Below are 20,937 nucleotides of genomic sequence, written 5' to 3' on the forward strand. Positions count from 1 at the left end.
TTCAAGATTTCCTGACAAAAGAAGTCTTAGGTATTACTTACCTTCTAGTAGAGAGGGAATGAAAAGAGAAATGTAAAAATCACAGCTATCTGCAAGACTACTGATAACTGCATAAACTGCAATTACATGGAAAGAGAAATTTGAACATTTGTTGATCTTTTTTTCTTTTAGATCAAAACCAAACCAGCTTATCAGAACTTGCCCACTGGGGGAATAAGTACTGGCTGCTAAGTATGGGGGGGAAAGAAGCAGACTGCATTTTGGAGAAGCGAACCAGAGTTGGACCAAGGTTAAGTAGCATCACAGTACCACCCTCTTAGTACTGCTTGAACAGCAGACAACACCAACCCAGGTGAGATTTTCCATTACAAAGACTGAAAACTGGAAGCTGGCACTGCAGAATGCCATGTTTTCTATGTTTCAGCTGCCTTCACCCAATACAGTGTTCACCCAGGGGCTGTGGCTGGCTGTCCAAGATCTGTAAGCTTCACTTGCCAGGGGAAAAGACAATCTTCCCCATTCCCAAGATGAAAATTCTGGCTAAGTGCAGACAAGCTGTTGAGCAATCAGACCCAGGAACCTCACATGACACAAGATGTGCTGAGATGGCAAGGAGAAAAAAAAAACTGGGAGAAAAATGTAGTGGGAAGAACAGTCTTCAAAGGGTTTTACTAATCTCACTGAATTCTCTTATCCATCTGTTCATATCCCTCCCTCAGGGTAGAGTTTAAATATCTGGGCCAGCTACAGGTTTCTTCTAATAAGCCAAGTCTCTAACAGGCTTAGGGAAGCATGTAATTTAGTTGGAACCCTGAAGGCAAAAGATAACCTAGAAGGGGGGGGGGGGGAGAAAAAGAGTACGAACGTTTAAATTCTTCCTTTAGATTACAGTCAGATTGTTTACATGTAATGGAGACACGTTGCCTGAAGAATGGATCCAGTCGTGGGAGAAGGAGAAAATAAATCTGAACTATGCAAACACACACGCATACAAGTTATGGTGAGTCTGGGAACTAGCAGCAAATTGATCAGATCTGGGGCTGCGGGGCAGCTGGCAGTGGGTCACTGATTTTGACAAGCTCTCCACCATGTCTCCTCCACACCTGGACACACCAACTTCATGGGGAAGAAACAGCAACTGAAAATAGAATTATTTTTTTTTTCAAAACGCGTATTATTACATCTCCATAAAATCTGCTGCCAGAAGAAAAACATTTTTTACGTGCTATAGAAGCCCAGATGTTATGAAAGGCTGTTTTAATGGAGTTCAGAGTCAGTAAGCAGCCGTGTTATACAAACAGCAGAGTTGTTGGGATTTTTAAAGGTTCCTTCCGTTGGTTGTCACTGCATGGACCTAGGCAGAAAGCCTACAGCCACTTAAAAAAGGGGTTAATTTGCACAGAGGGGAAATTCCATTCTCTATGTTGATGTTAACAAGCAGCTCATCTTCCCACTGTCCCTCCCCATCTGCCACTGAGCTCAGCCAAAAACCCTAACGCTCCAGAAGGAGCCAAGTCCCAGCTCCATGGCCCAGTCTCTCCTCTCCCAGTCGAGGGAGATGCTGCCTGGCTTCCTTGCCTCGTTTCCCCAGCCATCTGCTGCAGGTCTGACTCAGAAGGAAACTCACTCTTCTGGGCATATTAAGCTCTCGATGGCTGGCTGGTCACTTGGGTTGTTTCCTGCATGGAACACAGCAGCTGTTTGGGCTTTCTGTAAATGTTATTTGGAGGAAGAGTTAACACTGAACGAGAAACGTAAGTTGGATAAACACTGGTTCATCATGAAAGCAACTAAAAATACTAGAAAGATAAGAGAGAAACTCAGCCACAGAAGAACTGATGACAAACAGCCACAGCTGCTCTGGCCACGGAGCGATGTGAAAATCTCCTTAATGAAACACAAACAGACCAAAGGCTCCCAAGCCACAGGCAGTGGGCAGACTGAAGTCTCCAGGTGGAAATTATGGGGAATTATTTGGATATCAATGAAACAAAAATTGGCCTTTTTCTCCAACGTTTATTTCAAACTCTAACCAGATAAACGAAGGCTGTGAGCTCCGCATAGCTTACGGTGTTGCAGAAATCAGCCAAGAGCTAACCTCATCTTTTCACGGCCTTCAAGCACATTTATTTCCATCAGTGTAAGCAAACTACATCCTCTACCCTTTCCCAAACTTCCAAACCATGAGCAAAACCAGTGATATTACACCAGCTCTCCATGCCAGGCTGTACTTGCTCATCTCTTCTACTCTCTCTCAACCTAAGCCCTGGTCTGGTATTAAATGTGGAGGTTGGTGGCTCTGCATGTGGCAGGGGGTTGGAGACTCATGATCCTTGAGGTCCCTTCCAACCCGGGCCATTCTGTGATTCTGTAAATCAGGAAAATCTGTGTGCCAGGTGAAGCAGAAAGTTTCCTTTTCTTGTACAATAACTATTCGGTACATCTCTGCTATTCTCTGCACCCCAAAATGCCTCCAAGAGTTGGGAAAATGGCATAAGGAGTCTGACAGCTAGAACTCACAGATTCCTCCATTGGAAATACACTCCTGAACACCCCGTTCTGCCTCAACATCTGGAAGTCAGAGGGATAGGCCTTTACATGAAAGCTCAGCTTGATGAAAATATATGACTTGCCTAATTGCAGAGCACTAGCCTCAGAGGATTTACCTATTATGATAAATGGCAGAATGTCTCTGCTGGTGCTTTATTGAGCAGTAATATATCACAGAGCACATCTTCCTGTGCGCAGGAAAAGCTCATATTGCAGCAGACCAGCCTTCATCCAGCTCTGCAAAATGTTCCACCTTTGCTGCAGAGTATTTCAGGCACGAAAATCAACACACATCTGCGCTGCTTTAATCTGAAATCCCAGGCTTCACTTCCTCTACAACTTTATATCCTCCCCTTCCCATACCTCCAGATGTAAATAAACTCCAGGTTTGGAGCCAACGTCTTCCTCAGTGAACTGGCACTTCCTCACGATGCTCACCCTGGCTTAGGAAACACAGACGGGTTCTTTGTGCACAGCAGGAGCTCAGCAAGGCACCTGTTAGCCTTGCTTTTAAGGAGGGGGCTCCAGAAAGCTGTCCAACAAAGTGCACATTTGATTGTTTGCCAGAAAGCTGGAAGGCTCCATCTACTTTGCATAAAATGAAACAGGACCAGATTGCTCTGACTGAAATAAAAGTGCAGCCTGATGCAAGCACAAAGCTTGGTCGAAGCAGTACTGTGGTGAACAGCACAATTGCAGCACACACAGAGGATGGGACCCTAATGTCTGTCAAAGAATCATCTGCCAAGCATCTGGCTCGAATCAGATGGGGTGGGAGCTACCTGCTGCCTTTGGAGTGTGTGCAAGGCAACTGAAAAGCTGCTGGCATTTTTCATTTCCCTCTAAGCACCTCTCCTTGCTGCAAACTGAAGGCAGCCTGTCCTGTCCTGTCCTCTCCTCTCAGACGTACAGCACTTCGATCTGTGGCCCCTCGCTGACGCAGACAGCACAGAACACATCGAGTACTCCTTCCCTATCCAAATTCCAGCCTCGCTCCCTGTATTTACTGAAGCCTGCCAGTGTCAGATGTGAGCTGGGAGCTGCTTCCTCCGTCCTGGCTGTGGTGCAGCAGCTCCACGCTCTCTTGAACAGCATCCAGGCCCGTCCCAGAACACAAGCTGCCTAGAGAGCACTCTAGTTGCAGGAGCAGGTCTCTATCTGACTCTTCTTGCCTTTTGGGGCAAAGCAGCAGCAGCAAAAGATAATGAATGGATAAAGCAAAAGCCTGAAGTTCTCATTTAGAAAACCATCAGGTTAAGTGAAGCTACATAAAGACGTTCGACCTCCTAAACCAGGACAGCTCCTCAGTGTTCCACATCTCTCCTTCCTTATTCCATCTGCTTACAAATGTAAAATGCTGTAGAGTCAGTTTCCCATTCTAAATAAAGAGACAACACTAAAGGAGACACAGGGAAATGATTTCTGACTACCCAGAGCATAATTTCAACGGCCCAAAGTCAGGTGTAAAAACACTGAGATACACAGCATCTGGGAAAGAGGCAAAAAAGGGTTTGATTCTTAAAAATTCTCTGCAACACTTAGAAAGAGCCTAAGCAGGAGGATTCTAGGAACAACTCTGAGGATATTCCACAAATGCACAGACACATTTTTCCAAACAGTCTCAATAAAATCAACAAAGAGAAAAACCAAAAAGAAGTACGCTGGTGTCTGATGCTTTGCAACAATGCTTCACCAATAGGAAATGAGAGCAGAAAATATTTTAGGCTCTTACTTCCAGATCCAGTCCTACCACAGTACCCTGCTGTCCACTCACAGAACAAACAGGACTGCCTGACTGCTTGCACCAAGTGTCATCTGCAGACACCAGGAAGGGGAATTACTGAGCAAGTGTTTCCATATGAAGCTGCAAATGCTCCCCATAGCATTTCAGTGTGAGCTGTGCCCAGCTCTTCGAAGCTGCCAGAGGTGGTGAATTAGGAGGCATTACATGAGCCTGCTCCTGGCCACCAAGTTAATCATTCATCACTCGAAAAATACCCGATTTGCAGCTAGGAGGTGAAACTGGTTTCAAAGTAATGGCTCTCAACAGACTTCCTTTTCCAAGCACTGAAAGGTTCTCCCTGCCATCAGCATATAAGCCAGGATATTACAAAACTTGTGAACACTTCAAAAGCTTCCACTGAAACACAAAGACATCTGCTATTTGCATTTTAGGATCAAAGGTGGTCAAGTAGCTTAAATGTTGAGTTGACCAAAACCATCAACAATCTACCATAGAGAAAGGTGTTTCGTACTGATGGTTAGAACAACAGCTTACTGATGTTGTCAAACTGTGACACTCGTTCACAAGATAACTGCAGCCTACTGTTGGTGTCAGAGTTCACTGCAGACTGCATAAAAAGCCCACCAAAAAGCAAAACTAGAACTGCTGTCCCGTGAAGCACCTCACGGCATCTGCAAAGCAGAGCTCTGCAGCCCAGAGCTGAATTCTAAAACTCAAGTTTCCATTGTTTGTGCAGAAGCAGTGCATCATTACCCCAGTGGCTCCTTTATGGTTACTTACATTGGAAGCAGGCCCCTGCTTTAATGCATCACATATGAATTAAATGATCTGCTGTTAAAATGATGACAGAAGCATGAATCTCCTCACTAAAGCTGAGAGAGTGAAAGTCAAACTAAACAAGGCCAAGCAGTTCAGGCCAAGGTGTACTGAGGACACCCGTTCTCAACAGACCCTTGTTTTCCTTGGCATAGCTCTCACACACCATAAGGCCATGGCCAGAGTCAAGCCCTTGGCGTCCACTTCACAGCTATGATTTAAAGTATTAGGAAGGCCTGTGATTAAATATTTGTCTGGGTCACCATAACTCGAGTGTAATTACTGCAAACATTTTAAAAGAGTGCGCAATGCTCAAAAACCATCTCCAGATGCCTCCTGTTTTTCTATCAGCTTCTTCTGTAAATCAACAAGGTGGAAAGAAAAATCTAGGGCAAGCTTCCACGTCTGCAAGACTAACACAATTCAGTTCCTCTCAATGATCGTAGATCCTTTGTTCCTTTGCCTGCCTCAAACCTGTGCAAAACCACGGGCTGCTTAACAGAGTCTGCATTGTCCTTTGTATCGAAAGCAACAGGCTGCCCTGGGAAGTCTCATAAAGGAGTTTTAGCAACTGCCAATCTCTCTAGTCACTCATGGCCACACAATATGCCTCCTGTCCCCCTGAGTTTATTACTCTTTGCGAGTCACTGATTTCCACAACCCCAATTCATGCAGTACAGAGACAGCAACCTCTGGCAGGTGGCTGGGGCAGAGGCACCTTCAGGCAGTGCACTCAGCTCTGCCAGAGCCTTTGACAGCAGTGCAGCCTAACAGTCATCATTCTGGCACCTCCTCTCTGAGAAATGGCTTTCTCAAGAGGAAGCCAAAGCAATTTGCACTGGAATAAAAAACAAATGCTTAGAAGACATGTAATTTTTTTTATCACTGTCCTGGTATTGCAAGAGTAAAACACTAAAGGAGGATACTAAAAAATACTTAAGGCCTTTAAGAACAGAAGAATTGTATGGTCCAAGCAAAATACAGGGCTGGCCACAGTGGCCTAGCTGGCTTTAAAAAAAGAAGAAATGGAACAAAAAAGTTGCATCTTATTTTTTTATAATCCTACTGCAGTCTCTGGTAACAATGTGGGCAAACTTAAAAACGTCTGTCCATGCAATGCATGCAGAAGTGTAAGAGTTCAGGAATACTGAACACAAAATTAAGACTTAAATGAACATCTAAGCTCCTGCTGAACGTTTTGTATTTCTAGTTGAAAGCTATACTGCCATCAAGCCACATTCAAGGGGCTTCCTGGTAACCACACACTTGTGCCTTAACTTCTTCACTGGAGTGCATATGCAGCATGAGAACAGACACTGATCCAACACCTCACAAAATAAACTTTTTGTTCCTGACTGAGGCTACTGGGTATATAAATAGGGAAAGGCATGCAGGTCTGCAGTGTGCACTGGTGCAGTTTGCAGACGTACCTGTCTGGTAAGGCTCCCACCAAGGTTCATGGTACCAGAACCAGTTTTATTAGTCTGCAGCCACAGCATCACTGTGGAGGTCAGCTTGTAATGAGCAGTACGACCGCTGGATTTCTCCTGGAAGAGGGAGGACAAGAAAAGGAAAAACACAAAAGGTGACAAACCCTCCAGGAACTAAAAGGTGGCTGCCATAGAGGCTCTATGAGTAGAAGGGCAGATACGTGTAACTGCAATTACAGAGCACAGCCTGCTTCTTAAAAACAAGCACAAGTGAGCCTATTTTCCCAGTTCTCCAAAAGCAAATCTTGCTAGAGCAATTTAACCTCCTGTTACCTCGTTTTTATTACCTAATTAGTGATATTTATCTGTAAACTTTTATGTTTTTTAAGAAAAAAATAATAATAATCTCAGGATCGCGAGTATAGAAAGCAACATACTTTCAATTCTTCTGGGATTCCTTTTGATTACAGACCTGACTTATCTCTATCCAAATTGCTTCAGGGAATTTTCAGAATTAACAGGGGAAAGAAGTTTACAGCCTTGAACACAATATGGCATTGTTCAGTGGAACACCTGTGCTTGTTAATTGTCTGGAATTAACTGGGTTTTGTTTTCACTTAGGAATATCAGCTGCCCCAGAGGCTGTACCTGAACCTCCACCACGTGGATGGAATCCCAGCATCCCTTAATCTTCTTTGATCCATCTCCAGCTTTCTTAATGAGGATCACACCGGCAAAACCATGATCCAGATCCCAGAGGTAGACAGAGGAGACTCCACCTTCAAAATACCTGCAGGATGCAATCCAAAAGGCATGTTAACAGCAAGCAGGATCCAAGCTGGAGTCAGATAATCATCTTAAATAAGCAGAACTCTACATCTTAACAAAGATTTTTTGATTGTAAGACGGCCCAGTCTCAATGGTTAGATACCTAGAAACACAGCAGTTGACATAACTTTATAATACACAGATTTTAATTGCAACAAGACTGTATATTTCTCTAAAGGAGAATAAAAGTCTGGTGAGAAACAGAGCAAGTTGCACATTTCTACAGTACTTGAGAAAACAATCCCTCTGATTCCAATTAACTGTAACAGCTGGTGAAAGCACAAGCTACAAAGCAGGCTGAGAGTAAGGCTCTATTTTACAGTTTTTGACTTTTTTTCCTCCTTTTCTTTCTCTATTGAGCAAGTCTGGAAGTTCTTTACAATGCAGTCTGCTAATTAAGACAAAAGGGAGCAAGTAAGCAGCTTCATGCTGCTATCTCAAAACTCTGTGTGAGGCTGACTTACTGACTGCAAACAGAGCTGAACCAAAACCAAAGCCTTAGGAACAAAGGGATGTTGTCTAGGTTCACATCATGTTCCAGCTTCAGCTACAGCATACAAAAGAGAACAAGCTAAACCACCTCAACCTCACGTTTCAGGTAGCACAAGGTGCACACTAAGAGAACTAACAAAGCAATGACACCTGCATATCTCAGCTGCTTTCTAGCACTGGTGCTCTGTATTCCTGCTTCTTGCTATACAGGCAAGACGATCACAAAGATCTGCAAGTGGCTGCACGTTTCTCCTCTCCAGCAAGAAATGGAAACATCACTCATCGCCAACACGAAAAACGTGTTGGAGCCTCCCACCTTCGTGCTCCCCTCCTTTCTAAACACGAGCCTGGCAGTTGTTAATGGCACTTTAGATGTGATTTACTGTGCATTTTGGACTTGGCATATCAGCCTGAAGCGCTGTGGTTTCAGGAACACCAACCCATCTTCCACAGGCTGGGAGAAAAAACATCAGGAATGCATTGCAAATAACCTGTGCTGCTTTGAGTGTTTGATCTGCATTTACAGACCAGTCTAGCATGTTGTTGTAAGGCTGTGTCACCAGAAAGCCCTGATTCTTTACAACTGTGTGCGTGCATAACTGTATAACTGAAGAAACAACCACACACAGCACTGTCCTATGACATCTGTTAAGGCACTGCCTTTAAAGGAAAGCCCTGTGCTCTGCAGGTGTGCTGAAGCCAGACTTCCAGCAGGCAATTTGAACCTAACAAACCAACAAACACCCTTTTTATGTCCCCTGGGGAATTCACGAATGGATTTTGGTTAATGCAGTTAACAGGAATTTCAGGACTTCAGCAAGCTAAATTCTGATTCTGATGTTGAGTTCCGATGCTTCCTTTGACAGAAGGGCTTGAACCAAAGGCCACAGAGCCCAAAGCACTGTGCACTTCCACAGCAAGTTTGCTTAAAATATTCATGTAAAGAATAAGTGAATTCAGTCAAAATTCAGTCTCTGAGAATATTGCCATGCATACAGAGAGTTCCCCTATTACCCACTTTATGAGCTTGCTACAAGCATGAAACGTTAATTAAGAGAGAGACCAAAACAAGGCTTTTGGAAATTCATTCTTACCTACTGTACTTTGATCCTAATGACATGAAACAGGAAAAAAAAATAATAATTTTTATGTGGTTCACCTTTATGAGATTCTACATAAAGGCTTTTGTGGGTATTTTAAGAATGTGCTAAAATGTTGTCTGAAACCACATAAAACCATCTGAAGAACCCCCCGCCAGAACTAACAGCACACACATGGAAATGCTTTAACTTGCCTTTGTATATTTAATGAATCAAATATAGCATTAATACTGCTTTAAATACTAACGTGCTACTTCAGTGAAGTTGCTTTGACATCGTATATGGATGCTCCATCAATAATGGCAGTGATTGAACCATCATGAATCTGAGGCAAGAGTGGGATGAATACGACCCAAAGCTTCCTCTGTGCCTCATCAATCCAGAACCATTCCACTCATCCCTCCTTCGTGGGGAGAAAATGTACAGAAAATGACAATTTTAGAGTCTACATTTCCTCGTGCTGTAAAGGGAAAACTGAAAACTATTTGAAGTCATGTTTAGGGGGGGAACATTCCTTGAAACCTGTTTTCTACAAGAAAAATTAAGAAGTAATACAGGTTAATTGGCTGCTGCATAATAGAAAATGGGATGACAGATTGGTAGGAATTTAAATCTACATTCATAAACTTGGATTTGCTGCATGAAGGTTGGATTATCTCCAAGAAACCCCTTCAATGGTGATTGAAACTAATTATTATTTACTAAAATCCTACATCTCTCCAGGACAGATCCTGCCTTTACCTAGAGCAAAATTAAGGGAACAACAAAAAACATTGTTTTCTAGATATGTCACCAGTCACATCCCTGCATTGCCAAGCAAGAGGTCACCATGCCAATGCCACCACCTGCCCTGAGGACGGCCAGTGCTCCTCCATCTCCAGTAAAACCAGCTTTTATGTGGCTGCCCAAGAAGGTGACTGAGAGCCACAAACCCAACGTAACCACTCACATTATTTTCTCTGCAAAATTCATTTCACTCAAAATCAATTCTAGCTCTAAAGCCATGATCAAACACTTCAGTTTTATATCCGCTACTCATCAACCACAAAGCTCCTGGAAAAAGCTGTTTTATACAAAAAATGTCACGCTTAGGACTGACCTACTTTACAAACACGAGAATAAAGGGAAGTATTTAAGCTAAGAGTGATCCAAAGCTTTATGGAGTGTTTGAAGTTCCAGCGGGTGGAGATGCAGGATGGAAATTTAAGGAACCTGAGCTGTATCCATCAGACAGAGGCTGTGGTCAGAACAAAGCTGTGATTTCAAGAGGGATCTGACAGATTCCTCATACAGAAGGACAGGTTCATAACGTTACCACTAAGGAACACATCAGGAAAGACACCATAACCTTCCTGATAGCATTCTGCTTCCCAGAAGCCTTGCAAATGAATACTGGACTGTATGCTGAGAAAATGAGTTTCCACCACACGGCAATAAAAAGAAGCCATGACTCTCAGTTACACTCTAGAACCAAATCATTCATCCATAAAAACACTTGTGAGTTTTCCAGTAGGGAACTGAGTGCCAAAGGCAGTGGGTGGGTTTTTGTAGCTGGCTTAAGGACTCTTGGAGCAACAAAACCCTAATGCCAAAGTACCATTACTGGGATCTCAGATGGGCCATGCAAACCTTCAAAAGAGGTGTAGTGCTTCAAGCTGGCTCTTGCAAAGCAGTAAAATATTTTATTTTCTCAAGGCTTTATGGACACTTCTTCCAACTGCAGAAGTTCAGCACGGAAAGGGAAATGTCTCTATTCAGACTTCCAAGACACTTATCTTTAAAAAAATCTACCCCAAGGGGAAATATTGAGGGTTCACCTACAAATGTTTTTACTGCAGTGACAATGACTGGGTCACAGCCAGAGCAACCCAAAAACACGATGAGGTGAGGAAGGAGATACCTCACCTCCTGTTAAAAGAGATGACATTGGTGCCATGTGATTCGGTACAACTTCCCCCCAGTCCTTCCTCTGTGCCTGCACCCTGTTGTTTCAAACACAAACAGCAACAGAAACATGAAGGAAGTGGGCAGTTTCAGCAGTTCACTCCCTACCAAACCCAAAAATTGGTGAGGTGTCTGTTCCAATCACCTTGTAGCTCAAGCCAGGGGGGAAAAAGTCTTTAGGACAGCAGCTGTCACCAAATAAGTTCTCTGCCTGTGTCCCCAGTCCAGCTTTCTAGTAATGATGCTCAAAAGCTAATTCTCTAATAAAAAGGCCAGCCTGGTACCAGAAGTAACACCTCTCCTGCTGGCCTGCATATAAATGATTGAGAATTCGCCTCTCCCTTCTCAATCCCAGGGGTGCAACCATGTAACACGTAAAGAATGTACCTAAATACTTACAGAGAGGAAGGTAAAATGTTTGTGTATTCACACCAGCTGTTTTTTCACCGCAGTTTATGAGCGCAGCCCAAAGTATGCCCGTGGACTCTGCACAGGTATTTTACAGAAATTCTTTCCAGCATACACAGGTGCAACAGTCCCTGGAGCAAACATACCAATCTTGTTAGGTATGTGTAACTTCAATGCCAGTTGTACTTAAAAGCACACATCTGGACCGTGGTGGGATGACTCAAACTGTGAAGCAGAGTTGTGAAGTGCAAGAACTCTGCATGGAACGAAAACAGTACCCAAACAATGGGATCCTGAAGGCTAAATATCCCCCAGGACCTTGGGTTTTCTGCTTTCTAGTGCCTTTCATTATTTAAAAAACAAAAACCTGCATTGCTCACACCTTCCTTACCATCCAACTGCTCTTAGAAGATGGAAACTACAGACCAAATCCCTTTTGAGAAGTCACCTGGAAACAGCTCCATTAGCCACCTAATAATCAAGACAATGGGTCACTTTGTACCGTGTCCAAAGGGGGAACTGGCTCATTACCTGTCAGGAAGCACCAAACGCTCACAAATCTCTCACCCGTGCCCATCCGTTGGAGCAGCGTGTTCTGCACAGCCCACTGCTTCATCAGCCAACAGTCTGACACATTTCAGAGACTGCCAGCTACAATTCCTGGATGGGTAGGAGGGGAGAAGACAGCAGCACAAGTCTTGTGTGTCATGTACTGAGTGTGCCAAAGTCTGAGCAGGCTACAGATTTCATGCAGCTTCTTCCTTCAAATATCCATCCATCACGTACACTGCAAGATGGCTAGGGCTTGTTCTTAAATTTGCCTTCCTTTTTCCATCCTTTGAACACCATTCATTTGTGACAGCTTCCTAACACAAGCTGTCCCTCTTGTGCTGAGACTTGATGTAATCATAGGGAACCGTGGGAACCCAAGGGAAAAACTCCTCCTCCCCTGAAAATCTCAGATTCAGAAGATAAGAATGCAGCCTCTGCAGATATGCTCCAAAATGAGGCACCCAAAGAAAAAAGAAATTGGATGAAAAGCAACTAATTTAGTTTGCACAGCATGACAACGTGCTTAATGCTTTCCTCTTCTAAGTTCACCTTCACCTTTGTAACGTCTAACAGCTTCAGTTTTGGTGCTACTTTGAGTTTCGTGCTGGCTATGGGCGAGCTAAGGAAGAGATCCCAACACTGCTCTGTTTATTCTTACATCTAAACACAATTTCCTTGGGAAAACAACATGGCTTTAATTTTAAAAGCACACAAACATTAAAGCAGTGAGCATCTTGGCAGTTTAGGTTTGTCTTATGAGCCTTCATCTTGTACTTATCAGCCTAACCCGGAGGCAAGAATCTCACAGATGACATAATCCTGATGTCACACCCTATTGTGCAAAAGCCTGGCCAGCAGTGAGATGGAAAGTCAGGTTTCCTTAGTGCTGGGATGTATAACAAATGCATCTGGATTCAATCTGTATGGCTCTCGCTGTGCAAACCACAGCGACTCTTGAGCCCAAGAGAAAGCCAGCACAAAGGGCTAGTAACCATTAATGAGGAACAGTGAGCTAATGGCAATAAAATCACTTCAAAGCTTTCCATGGATTTTCAGTTTAGGCAAAGTAGGTTTACATCTAAACACAGACAGAATGCTTACAGAGAGAGCGTGCAGCTGCCTGGTCCCTTGGTGAGCTGAAAGCAGGGCCGTGCTGAACCCAATCGTGAGCTGCACCTCCTCCATCTGCTCCTCTGCTTCTATCAGTGTGCTGGAATAATCAGCACTGCTCCATACGCAAAATGAGTCAAAAGAGATCAACTTGGTAAATAAAGTAATTGCTACCAACCTCGCCAGCAGCGCAAAATATTTTCAAAGTAGGATGAAAGAAATCCACTTGGAGGATCCACTTGGAGTCTATCAGATCATGTAACAGGATGCAAAAAACCCATAAGAACTGATAAAAAGGGGAAAGCTACCCAGAGCTCCAGGACTTGAAGGCGCTTGGTGGTCGAGACGATGGCACAGAGCCCCAAAATGAGACGTCTCTATTCTCCCTGTGATCCCCAAAGAGGAGAGAACCCAGGCTGTTCAGTGACATAAAACACAATAAGGGTAAATGGAGTACTCTGAAAGTTAAAAGGTGAGGTGCCAGCTTGTTTTTAACTCCACTTCAGACACAATTCCGATCCAAAATTCAATAACAAGAGGATTACGCACAATAAAGACATATTTTAGAGGTCAATCCTCTCCCAGACCTCCTTCCACACCCATTAAATTCCTCATCCAGAGCCCTAACATAACAAATTGAAAATGGATCAACATCTAAACAAAGACTGAAGCAGAAGTTCAAGGCTTCATGGCTTACTCTGCTGAAATAACTCAAAGTTTTAATCAATAAAAATATTTACAGAAGCTGAATGATCAACATGAGGTTGGATTTTTTTTTGGTACAGCTGTTAAAAATCAAAACCACCAAGAAATTCAACTTAGCCCAGGAAATGAAGAGGTAAGAACAGCTCTCTAAATGTATGTACACTTACTAAACTAGTCTGGAGTTGCCAACAACCATCCTGTTTGTAGAAACACCCAGAGCAGCAGCATCCTTCCCCAGGGAGGTCTATTTAATCACTTCAGAAACGATTTCTTCCAGACAACAAAGAGCGATTAGATTACTTAATTAAAGCACTGATTATCTCCAACCCAAAACAACAGAATGCAGAATCTAAAATAGATTTACCCAGCCACCCTGGTCCTCATTATGCTTTGATTTCAATCAATTGCGCACACACACGTCAAGCAAAGGGCAATAAATTACAACCATGTGTTTGAAGAAATTATCTTCACGATATTGGAAGTGGAAAGCCAAAGCCCTAACTGAATGGTATGAGATATTAGGCTTCCATCTGGGAATAATAACCTGCTGAACAAAAACATACCAGGGCATTAGCTTCAGGCAGTGTCTGAGTTAAACCTGACAGCAGGAGATCAAAATTAAAGTTGTTTTTTGGGGGGGGGAAACTGACATGCATTTTGGTCGAACTGATGACTGAGAAATACACTTGATGTGAGAGCAAAAAAATGAGCATAATTCCTCTTCAACCCAAGGAGACTTCCAGAAATAAAAGGTGAGCAGTCTAGTGATGTTTAGAGGAAATAACGCAGCACTGGTTAGGAAGCACTGAAGCTTCCACACCCCAGGGAAGCTTTTCTCAAGCTTTCACGATTTGAAATTACTTTGTGGGACTCTACAAGACTCCTCCAAAGTTGTTTGCACACTGCAGTCACCCCACGTGCTGCTCAATAGGGGCAAAACTCAAACGTACATCACCAGCAAACAAACGCGAACGGATTATTTCACACCGATCGTTGACAAATGCACAACAGGCTGCTTTCCTCAAACCACCCACGTTAGCAGGTGTCAACCCCTTGGGAAATGGCAGATCCATGCTGATGACTCATTAGGTGGATACTTAACCACACCTGATTACAACAGAAATCTAGAAAGGGATGGTATGTGGGCCAAATGCAACCCACACGAGGAAAAGCTGAAACGAGCTGAGGTTTTGGAAGAGGCTCAAAATGAACTCTGTGAGATATTATCACTTACTGTGCACGAAGGTAAAAAGGGAGATAATCCAGAGGAAGCTTGGACTGCGTGCTGAGAGCTGAGTGGGAACAGCACATATTCTCTAAAGTACTTATTTTTCTTTGGAAAGTAAACATCCTCCTCTTCCGCTCCCCACTGGAACGGCTTCTCTAAGATGTATTCTAAAGCTGAGCCCCATGCAGAGCAACATCTCAGAAACAAGTGCTTCCAATGTACTAATTTAGGCCAGGGTAGGAAATGCTTTATCCCTTTATTATGGTCAGTATTTTGTCTCAGGTGAAGGTCATTCATCCTGACCTGCTCACACCCACCTGCAGGCTACCACCTAATGCCAGACAAACATGCATGCTGCAGGTTGTTGGCTGGGTTTGCCTTTGTTGTTGTTTTTAAACTTTGCTTCCTCGTGCAAAGGCTCTTCTGGTGCAATTAACACAAATTGCTTTGGCAGCCTGAACTCACCTCTGCACACAATCTTCCTTTTTCAGCCCTACAATCAACGACAAGCCCATACAGTGCAATGTCTTTCCGCGAGTGCCTGGAGAAGTGCAAGCACAAGAGTCAGTGGGTCAGCCCAGCAGGGCTAAGAAACAAAGCCTCAAAGTGCTTTGAAACACCTCCTAGCAGAAACATTCATTATAGAAAGTTCAAGCACACAGGAGCCTGGTGTTCTCTGTGAATGAATGCCTGGAGACCAAACCAGAAGGCCAGTGACACCTTGAATCGACAGCGCTCACACCTTTGCAGCGGGGATATACCATTAGTTTCCAGCTCCAGCAGACCATGGAAATGACATCACTGCAATTGCCATCTTCTTCCCACTACAAGCTTCCCCACGCATTGGGCTCCCACATGATTTCAGCAGCTGTTATGCCAGTAATTGTTACAGCCATTCCCAACCTGACCTGCTGGCAGCAGAAGTGTGAAAAGCTGGCACTTGTTACCCCCACCTCATTTTTTCCCTTCCAATCTCCAAGTAAAAATTAAGCTTTTGTTGTCAAAATACCAAATCCAATTGTTAAGGAAACTGCAGAGTCCAACTACAAGAACAAAAGCATGTTTCTGTCCAGACCTCTGTTGTAGGTAAAGTACAAATCACTTCCAATTTCAAGCATGAGGAACCCTTCAAGCGGTCGGGTTAAGTTTCCCTAACTTTGCAAATTCTTTCCAAAAATACTACAGTTTTTACACCACTCAGCAAAACATAAGCCACCCTTTTCCTCTTTTTTTGACACATTTTTGAGATCCTAACGTGCATCAAAGTGTGTTCTGCTGACTGATGCTCTTATCTAGTCTGTAGTGCAAGCCATAATGCCTCAGTCATTTCTGGCTGATGCCACAAGAATGAAGTCTTTGTGAGCAATCCCTCCTGTATCCCTCTCACAATGTATTGCCTGCCATACTTGGACTGGCTAACTGAAAGATGAAATTTGATAAAATCTTTCCTTTTACTTCCATACAATATATTAATGCTACTACTGTACCCCATGCTGAGCAGGGATCAGCGGATTCACCGAGTCCGAGGGCAGGCTGTACTGAGCTTTCCTTTCTGCAAATGAAACTTCTTTAGAGGAGTTATTGTAACCAGCTGTGACTTCATGGTCAGTGATCACAGAGGGATTCAAACTCCAGAAAGCTACTCATTTTCACCTTAATGAACAAAAACCCCTACTCGTCTGGGTCCATTCTGCACCTGAAGAGTAACTGCAAACCTCTCTTTGCTGCATATGCAGAAATGTAATCTTCCAGTGAATTCAGATACCTGTAACAACAGTTACTAGAGATTGGATACCTTCACATATTGCAAGAAAAGTAGAATTTGGTATCTATAAGAGAAGACTGTATGTCTGGACAGGCAACACATCAAATCACATCTTAAGATGAGTAGAAAATCAGCAAGATTATTTTTTCTTTTTAAGCTTATTTTTTCTTTTTTAAGCTGCCTTTGTTAGCACTAAAATAGTGCAAATTTCAAGTGACACTTGATTAACTACATCTAAGTTATCTCCACCAAGGTACAACTTGAAGCAATGAATGCTGTTCACCTATCTCATGGTCACTAGGGATCTCCAATGTGAGAGCATCCCAACTTTGGTAAAGGAATAAGTTCCTTTTGCTTTCCACCAGACCTTTGCTTTTTAGATTTAACATTACTGTTTCCATCCCATTGCTGCATAGGAGACCACAGGCTGTACAGAAGACACTTGTGAATGCAATGCAAGACCAGTGCATTCCCACCTTTTAGAAAGACTGCTTAACTGACAAGTCACCTGGAAAAATTGCAACTGGAGCTTTAAAAGGATACAGCCTAATTACACTGTTCTCACACATTTCCACTCATTCCTTCCCTTTACATCTCTTCCAGAAGACAAGGCCTAAAACACAACCATCAGAGAATGGTCTTTGCAGAAGTACATGACTCCCCACACCACTGCCACATTTCAGAGTCAATGCCTGCAATCTGACAAGATGTGCAAGCTTCTGCTGTATAGGTAGATATTTTGAGAGAGTACTGTCTTGAGGGAACAGAAAAAGCAGATGCTTTAGCACTGAACTTAGTCAAGATCAAAGAGAACAAAGTCATTTCAGGACAAAGATGCCATTAATCTATTCAATAGATGAGAGAGCCAAGAAAGCACTTCAGCTTCTGCCATTAGCATCAGCTGGCAAATTGGATCATGTTTTCCTAACATGAAATCACAGGTGATATATTCCCCAGCAGAAGATCAGCTGCTGCCTACCCTTCTGCCTCCACTACACACAGGTATGCCACCCTCAGTGGCACTGCATTTCAGACCAATATATGTATTGCGTGCCTGCTGAAGGAAACAAAGAAAGGAGAGGGCTGTGTATGGTAGAACTGACATACAAGTCTCTATACTGGTCAAAGGCATTGTTGGCTTCCACCTCCAGCTTGCGCAGGCGAGCAGATGGCATGGCACCGTCTTCCAGGGGAGGATCATACTTGTTACTCCACGGTGATCTGCCAAGGAGACAAGGAAAGCAGAGAGTTAGACAACAGGGAAACTCAGAGAGTGGGTCTGACCTGTCCTACCATCGTGAACATCCTCTGAGTTTATGCTATATAAATAAAACTCCACTTGGGTTTGCATCTGCTCCTTGTCAAGTATTCAAAGGTTCAGCCTCAGCTGTTGCACAGCAGGTTTTTTAAATTATTTCCACGCAAATACAAATACATTGTGCAGCTTGTTTGGCATCTGACAACATTTGAGCCCAACTTTGCTATCTACAATTACGGTCCAAATTCTCCTCCACTATTTTGCTTTCAAATAAACTTGTCTTTTAGCACAATAGCAGGAAAATGTCTGAACAACACACAGGGTTTAACAGGGTCTGTAAAGCTGCAGTTTTTATTGTGTGATTTCTGCAGGTGTGGAAGAGATTTTGCACTCCTAATGAAAGATTTGGTATTAAAAGATGAATGCAAGCCTTTGCCCATCTGCTTGAGACTTTTATAACTCCCTTTCTGCAAAGTTGCATTCTCCTCTTCATTTCCCCTGGGGATAACCAACCTACATATATCACTGCTAGTTTAAGAAAAGGTACCTCCACCTTTTGCCTACTCAGTTTTCAGAATACTCCCGTGGACTGACGCTAGCTCTTAATGCAGTCCATACGGAAGGGCTTTTTCCTCAGTACCCATTTGTTCCTCATTTCTCAGAGAAGTAACTCGTTTGGACACGTTTAATGCAAAGCACAAAGAACGGGCTCTGCTTCATGCTGCCCTTGTGCTTTCACAGCACTTCACCCCTCTCCTCCCGACCACATCTGAACAAATAGGTGAGAGATCAGGAAAAGCTAAATCACCATGTCACATCCACCCAGGGCAGTGTTTTTCAGCTGGTGGTTCTCATTTTAAAACAGTTGCTTAAAACTCACTTGCTCTGAAGAAGACAGCTAACATTTATTTACCTAACAGCCCACTGAAATCCAAAAGAGATTTGCAAAAAATCCCCCAAAAGGGAAGGTTCCCAAGTGGGACACCTGCACCCATTGGGCAGCATGCTAAAAGCCAGCCCACACCAAAGAGATCCAGGTGGACGAGAAAAGAATCAATGGTAAAGGCACAGTGGAAATACATGAAGTGCAAATTACAGTTCTGTTACTGAGAATGGATTAAAAATGGCACCTGAAAACGAGATTTCTCTGCGTGAAGTAGAGGAACTTGAAAAAATATGTAACTGCAAATATTTAAAGGAGATTTTTAGAGAAATTGATGCAAGACTGAGATAAATGAGACTTGTGATACCAGATGCTTGTAAAAAGCTCCAGTTTCCCACCTCTGACACTGATTGGTTTGTGATCAGATCAGCAGCCCCTTCATGCTTTGTTTCCTTAAGTCAGGCAGGTGCTTATTTCCAAATATATAAGACAAAGAGCTACTGAGTTTGTAGTGCAGGGAAAACGTAGGTAATAATGTTTCTGAACTTAGAGGTATTCCTAGACTCAGGACTGCATTTACAGCCCAAAGATAAGAAAGACCTCTTAACTGAGTTGACTGCAAAGGTCAGAACAAGCTGAGAGGTGCACCAGGTGGAAGCTTCTGCATCTAAAATGGAGAGAAACAAGACTGTGGCACAATCTAGTCGGTGGCAACTCCATCCACAGCAGGTGAGATGGAACTAGATGATACCAAATATCCCTTCCAACCAAAGCCATTCTCTGATTCCTTGCTCAGATCTCTTTTGCAGGCTGCTGGAATGGTGTTGAAGGGAAGGCCAGCAACTGAGTCTTTCTAGCAAGCAGACTGCAGCATTTTCAACCCATTACAGTTGGAGCCAGAAGCAACTTCACCTAAAAAAAATTCATAACACAACCCCATAATTTTTTTTTTTTTTTTTTTTTTTTTTTGCTTTGTGGAAGAGTACTCACAACACATTTAAAAGCTTTAATGGAGGCTATTTGAAGAAAGACAGATGGACAGGGGCACTTAAATTTCAAAAGTCAGACCTCTAATTTCCCTAAAAGAGAATGCTTTTTGTTTCAGTTAACAGGCTTCAGTGTTGTTGGCACCAAATTCCCCATAAGGATTCCATTTAATGGAGTGATCAAATATATTTTGAATGGGAGTGTATGGACAAAGTCAGAGACCTTGAAGTTCTATATATTGAAGAAAAAAAAAAAAAAAAAGGTCTGCTTTCACAATGTGGATTCCACTGCCTTTTGATATGCCCCCAAACCTTCCTTTTATTACAGGAGCACTCACAGAATTGCCTGCAAGCATACACACATAAGAGGCTGATCACATAAGCAGCAGTGTGATAATACGATGAAATGTGAAACTACTGACATCTGAAGATCCAAGAGAGACTCCAGGATGTATTTTGTGGTCTGATCCATGCCAGCACAAAGAAAATCACATTCCTTAATACACAAGGAAGGAGTGAACTGTGATTGTGGCTCAGCAATTAGGATATTAATTTCCTTGAACGATGCCCCCATGAAACAGATGAGGTTATCAATCATCAGAATGGACAAACATCCCTGTTTTTTCTCAAAGCTGCCACCCAGTCAAACTGTAAAGCTGCTCAAAAAAGGCCTACGAAGCTTGATTCCCAGTGAGGAAGCTGCAGGCTTCCTGGAAAATTCATACAAGGCTCAGCTGTCCACAGAACATCTTCAAACCTTTGGATCTGTACTAAAAGAAATGCAATTAGTAAAGTCTCCAAGAGAAGAAAACTGAAGTTTAGTTCAGAGTGTGCAGTAATTGGGGAGGTAGCATTCTGCAGGTGACTGCAGCACTTCTTGTGGCTTCTCACCTAGCGTGTGGTTCTGAAAACCTTTGTGGAAATATCAAAAGCTTTTAGAGGTATAAAACACTCCTCCTCGATCCTGGTCTAATTGATTACATTAGTGCAAGAGCCACTTCCCACTAACAACTTCAGAATTTATGAGGTATGAATAACATTATCTGAACACAGGCACGGACTGGATCAACACATGCACATGTTCACGTTGCCTGGTTTTCAAAGGCTTTTGCCTTCTGTTGAAGGAAGGAATTTTTAC

General features: G+C 43.1%; 1 protein-coding gene across 3 annotated transcripts in view; it reads right to left on the reverse strand.

Moving 5' to 3' along the window:
* CAPZB (capping actin protein of muscle Z-line subunit beta) overlaps positions 1–20,937 on the reverse strand; it is a 52,307-nt gene that overhangs the window by 4,761 nt on the left and 26,609 nt on the right. For all 3 annotated transcript variants that reach the window (XM_085242576.1, XM_085242578.1, XM_085242579.1), the window contains exons 4-6: positions 17,780–17,893; positions 7,189–7,330; positions 6,541–6,657 (exon numbers count right to left, since the gene is read on the reverse strand). In XM_085242576.1, the coding sequence (XP_085098702.1) occupies positions 6,541–6,657; positions 7,189–7,330; positions 17,780–17,893 (373 nt within the window). The remainder of the gene's footprint in view (positions 1–6,540; positions 6,658–7,188; positions 7,331–17,779; positions 17,894–20,937) is intronic.

Source organism: Meleagris gallopavo, chromosome 23, assembly GCF_905368555.1.
Source record: "Meleagris gallopavo chromosome 23, MGAL_WU_HG_1.1, whole genome shotgun sequence".
In the NCBI taxonomy this organism is placed as follows: Eukaryota; Metazoa; Chordata; class Aves; order Galliformes; family Phasianidae; genus Meleagris; species Meleagris gallopavo.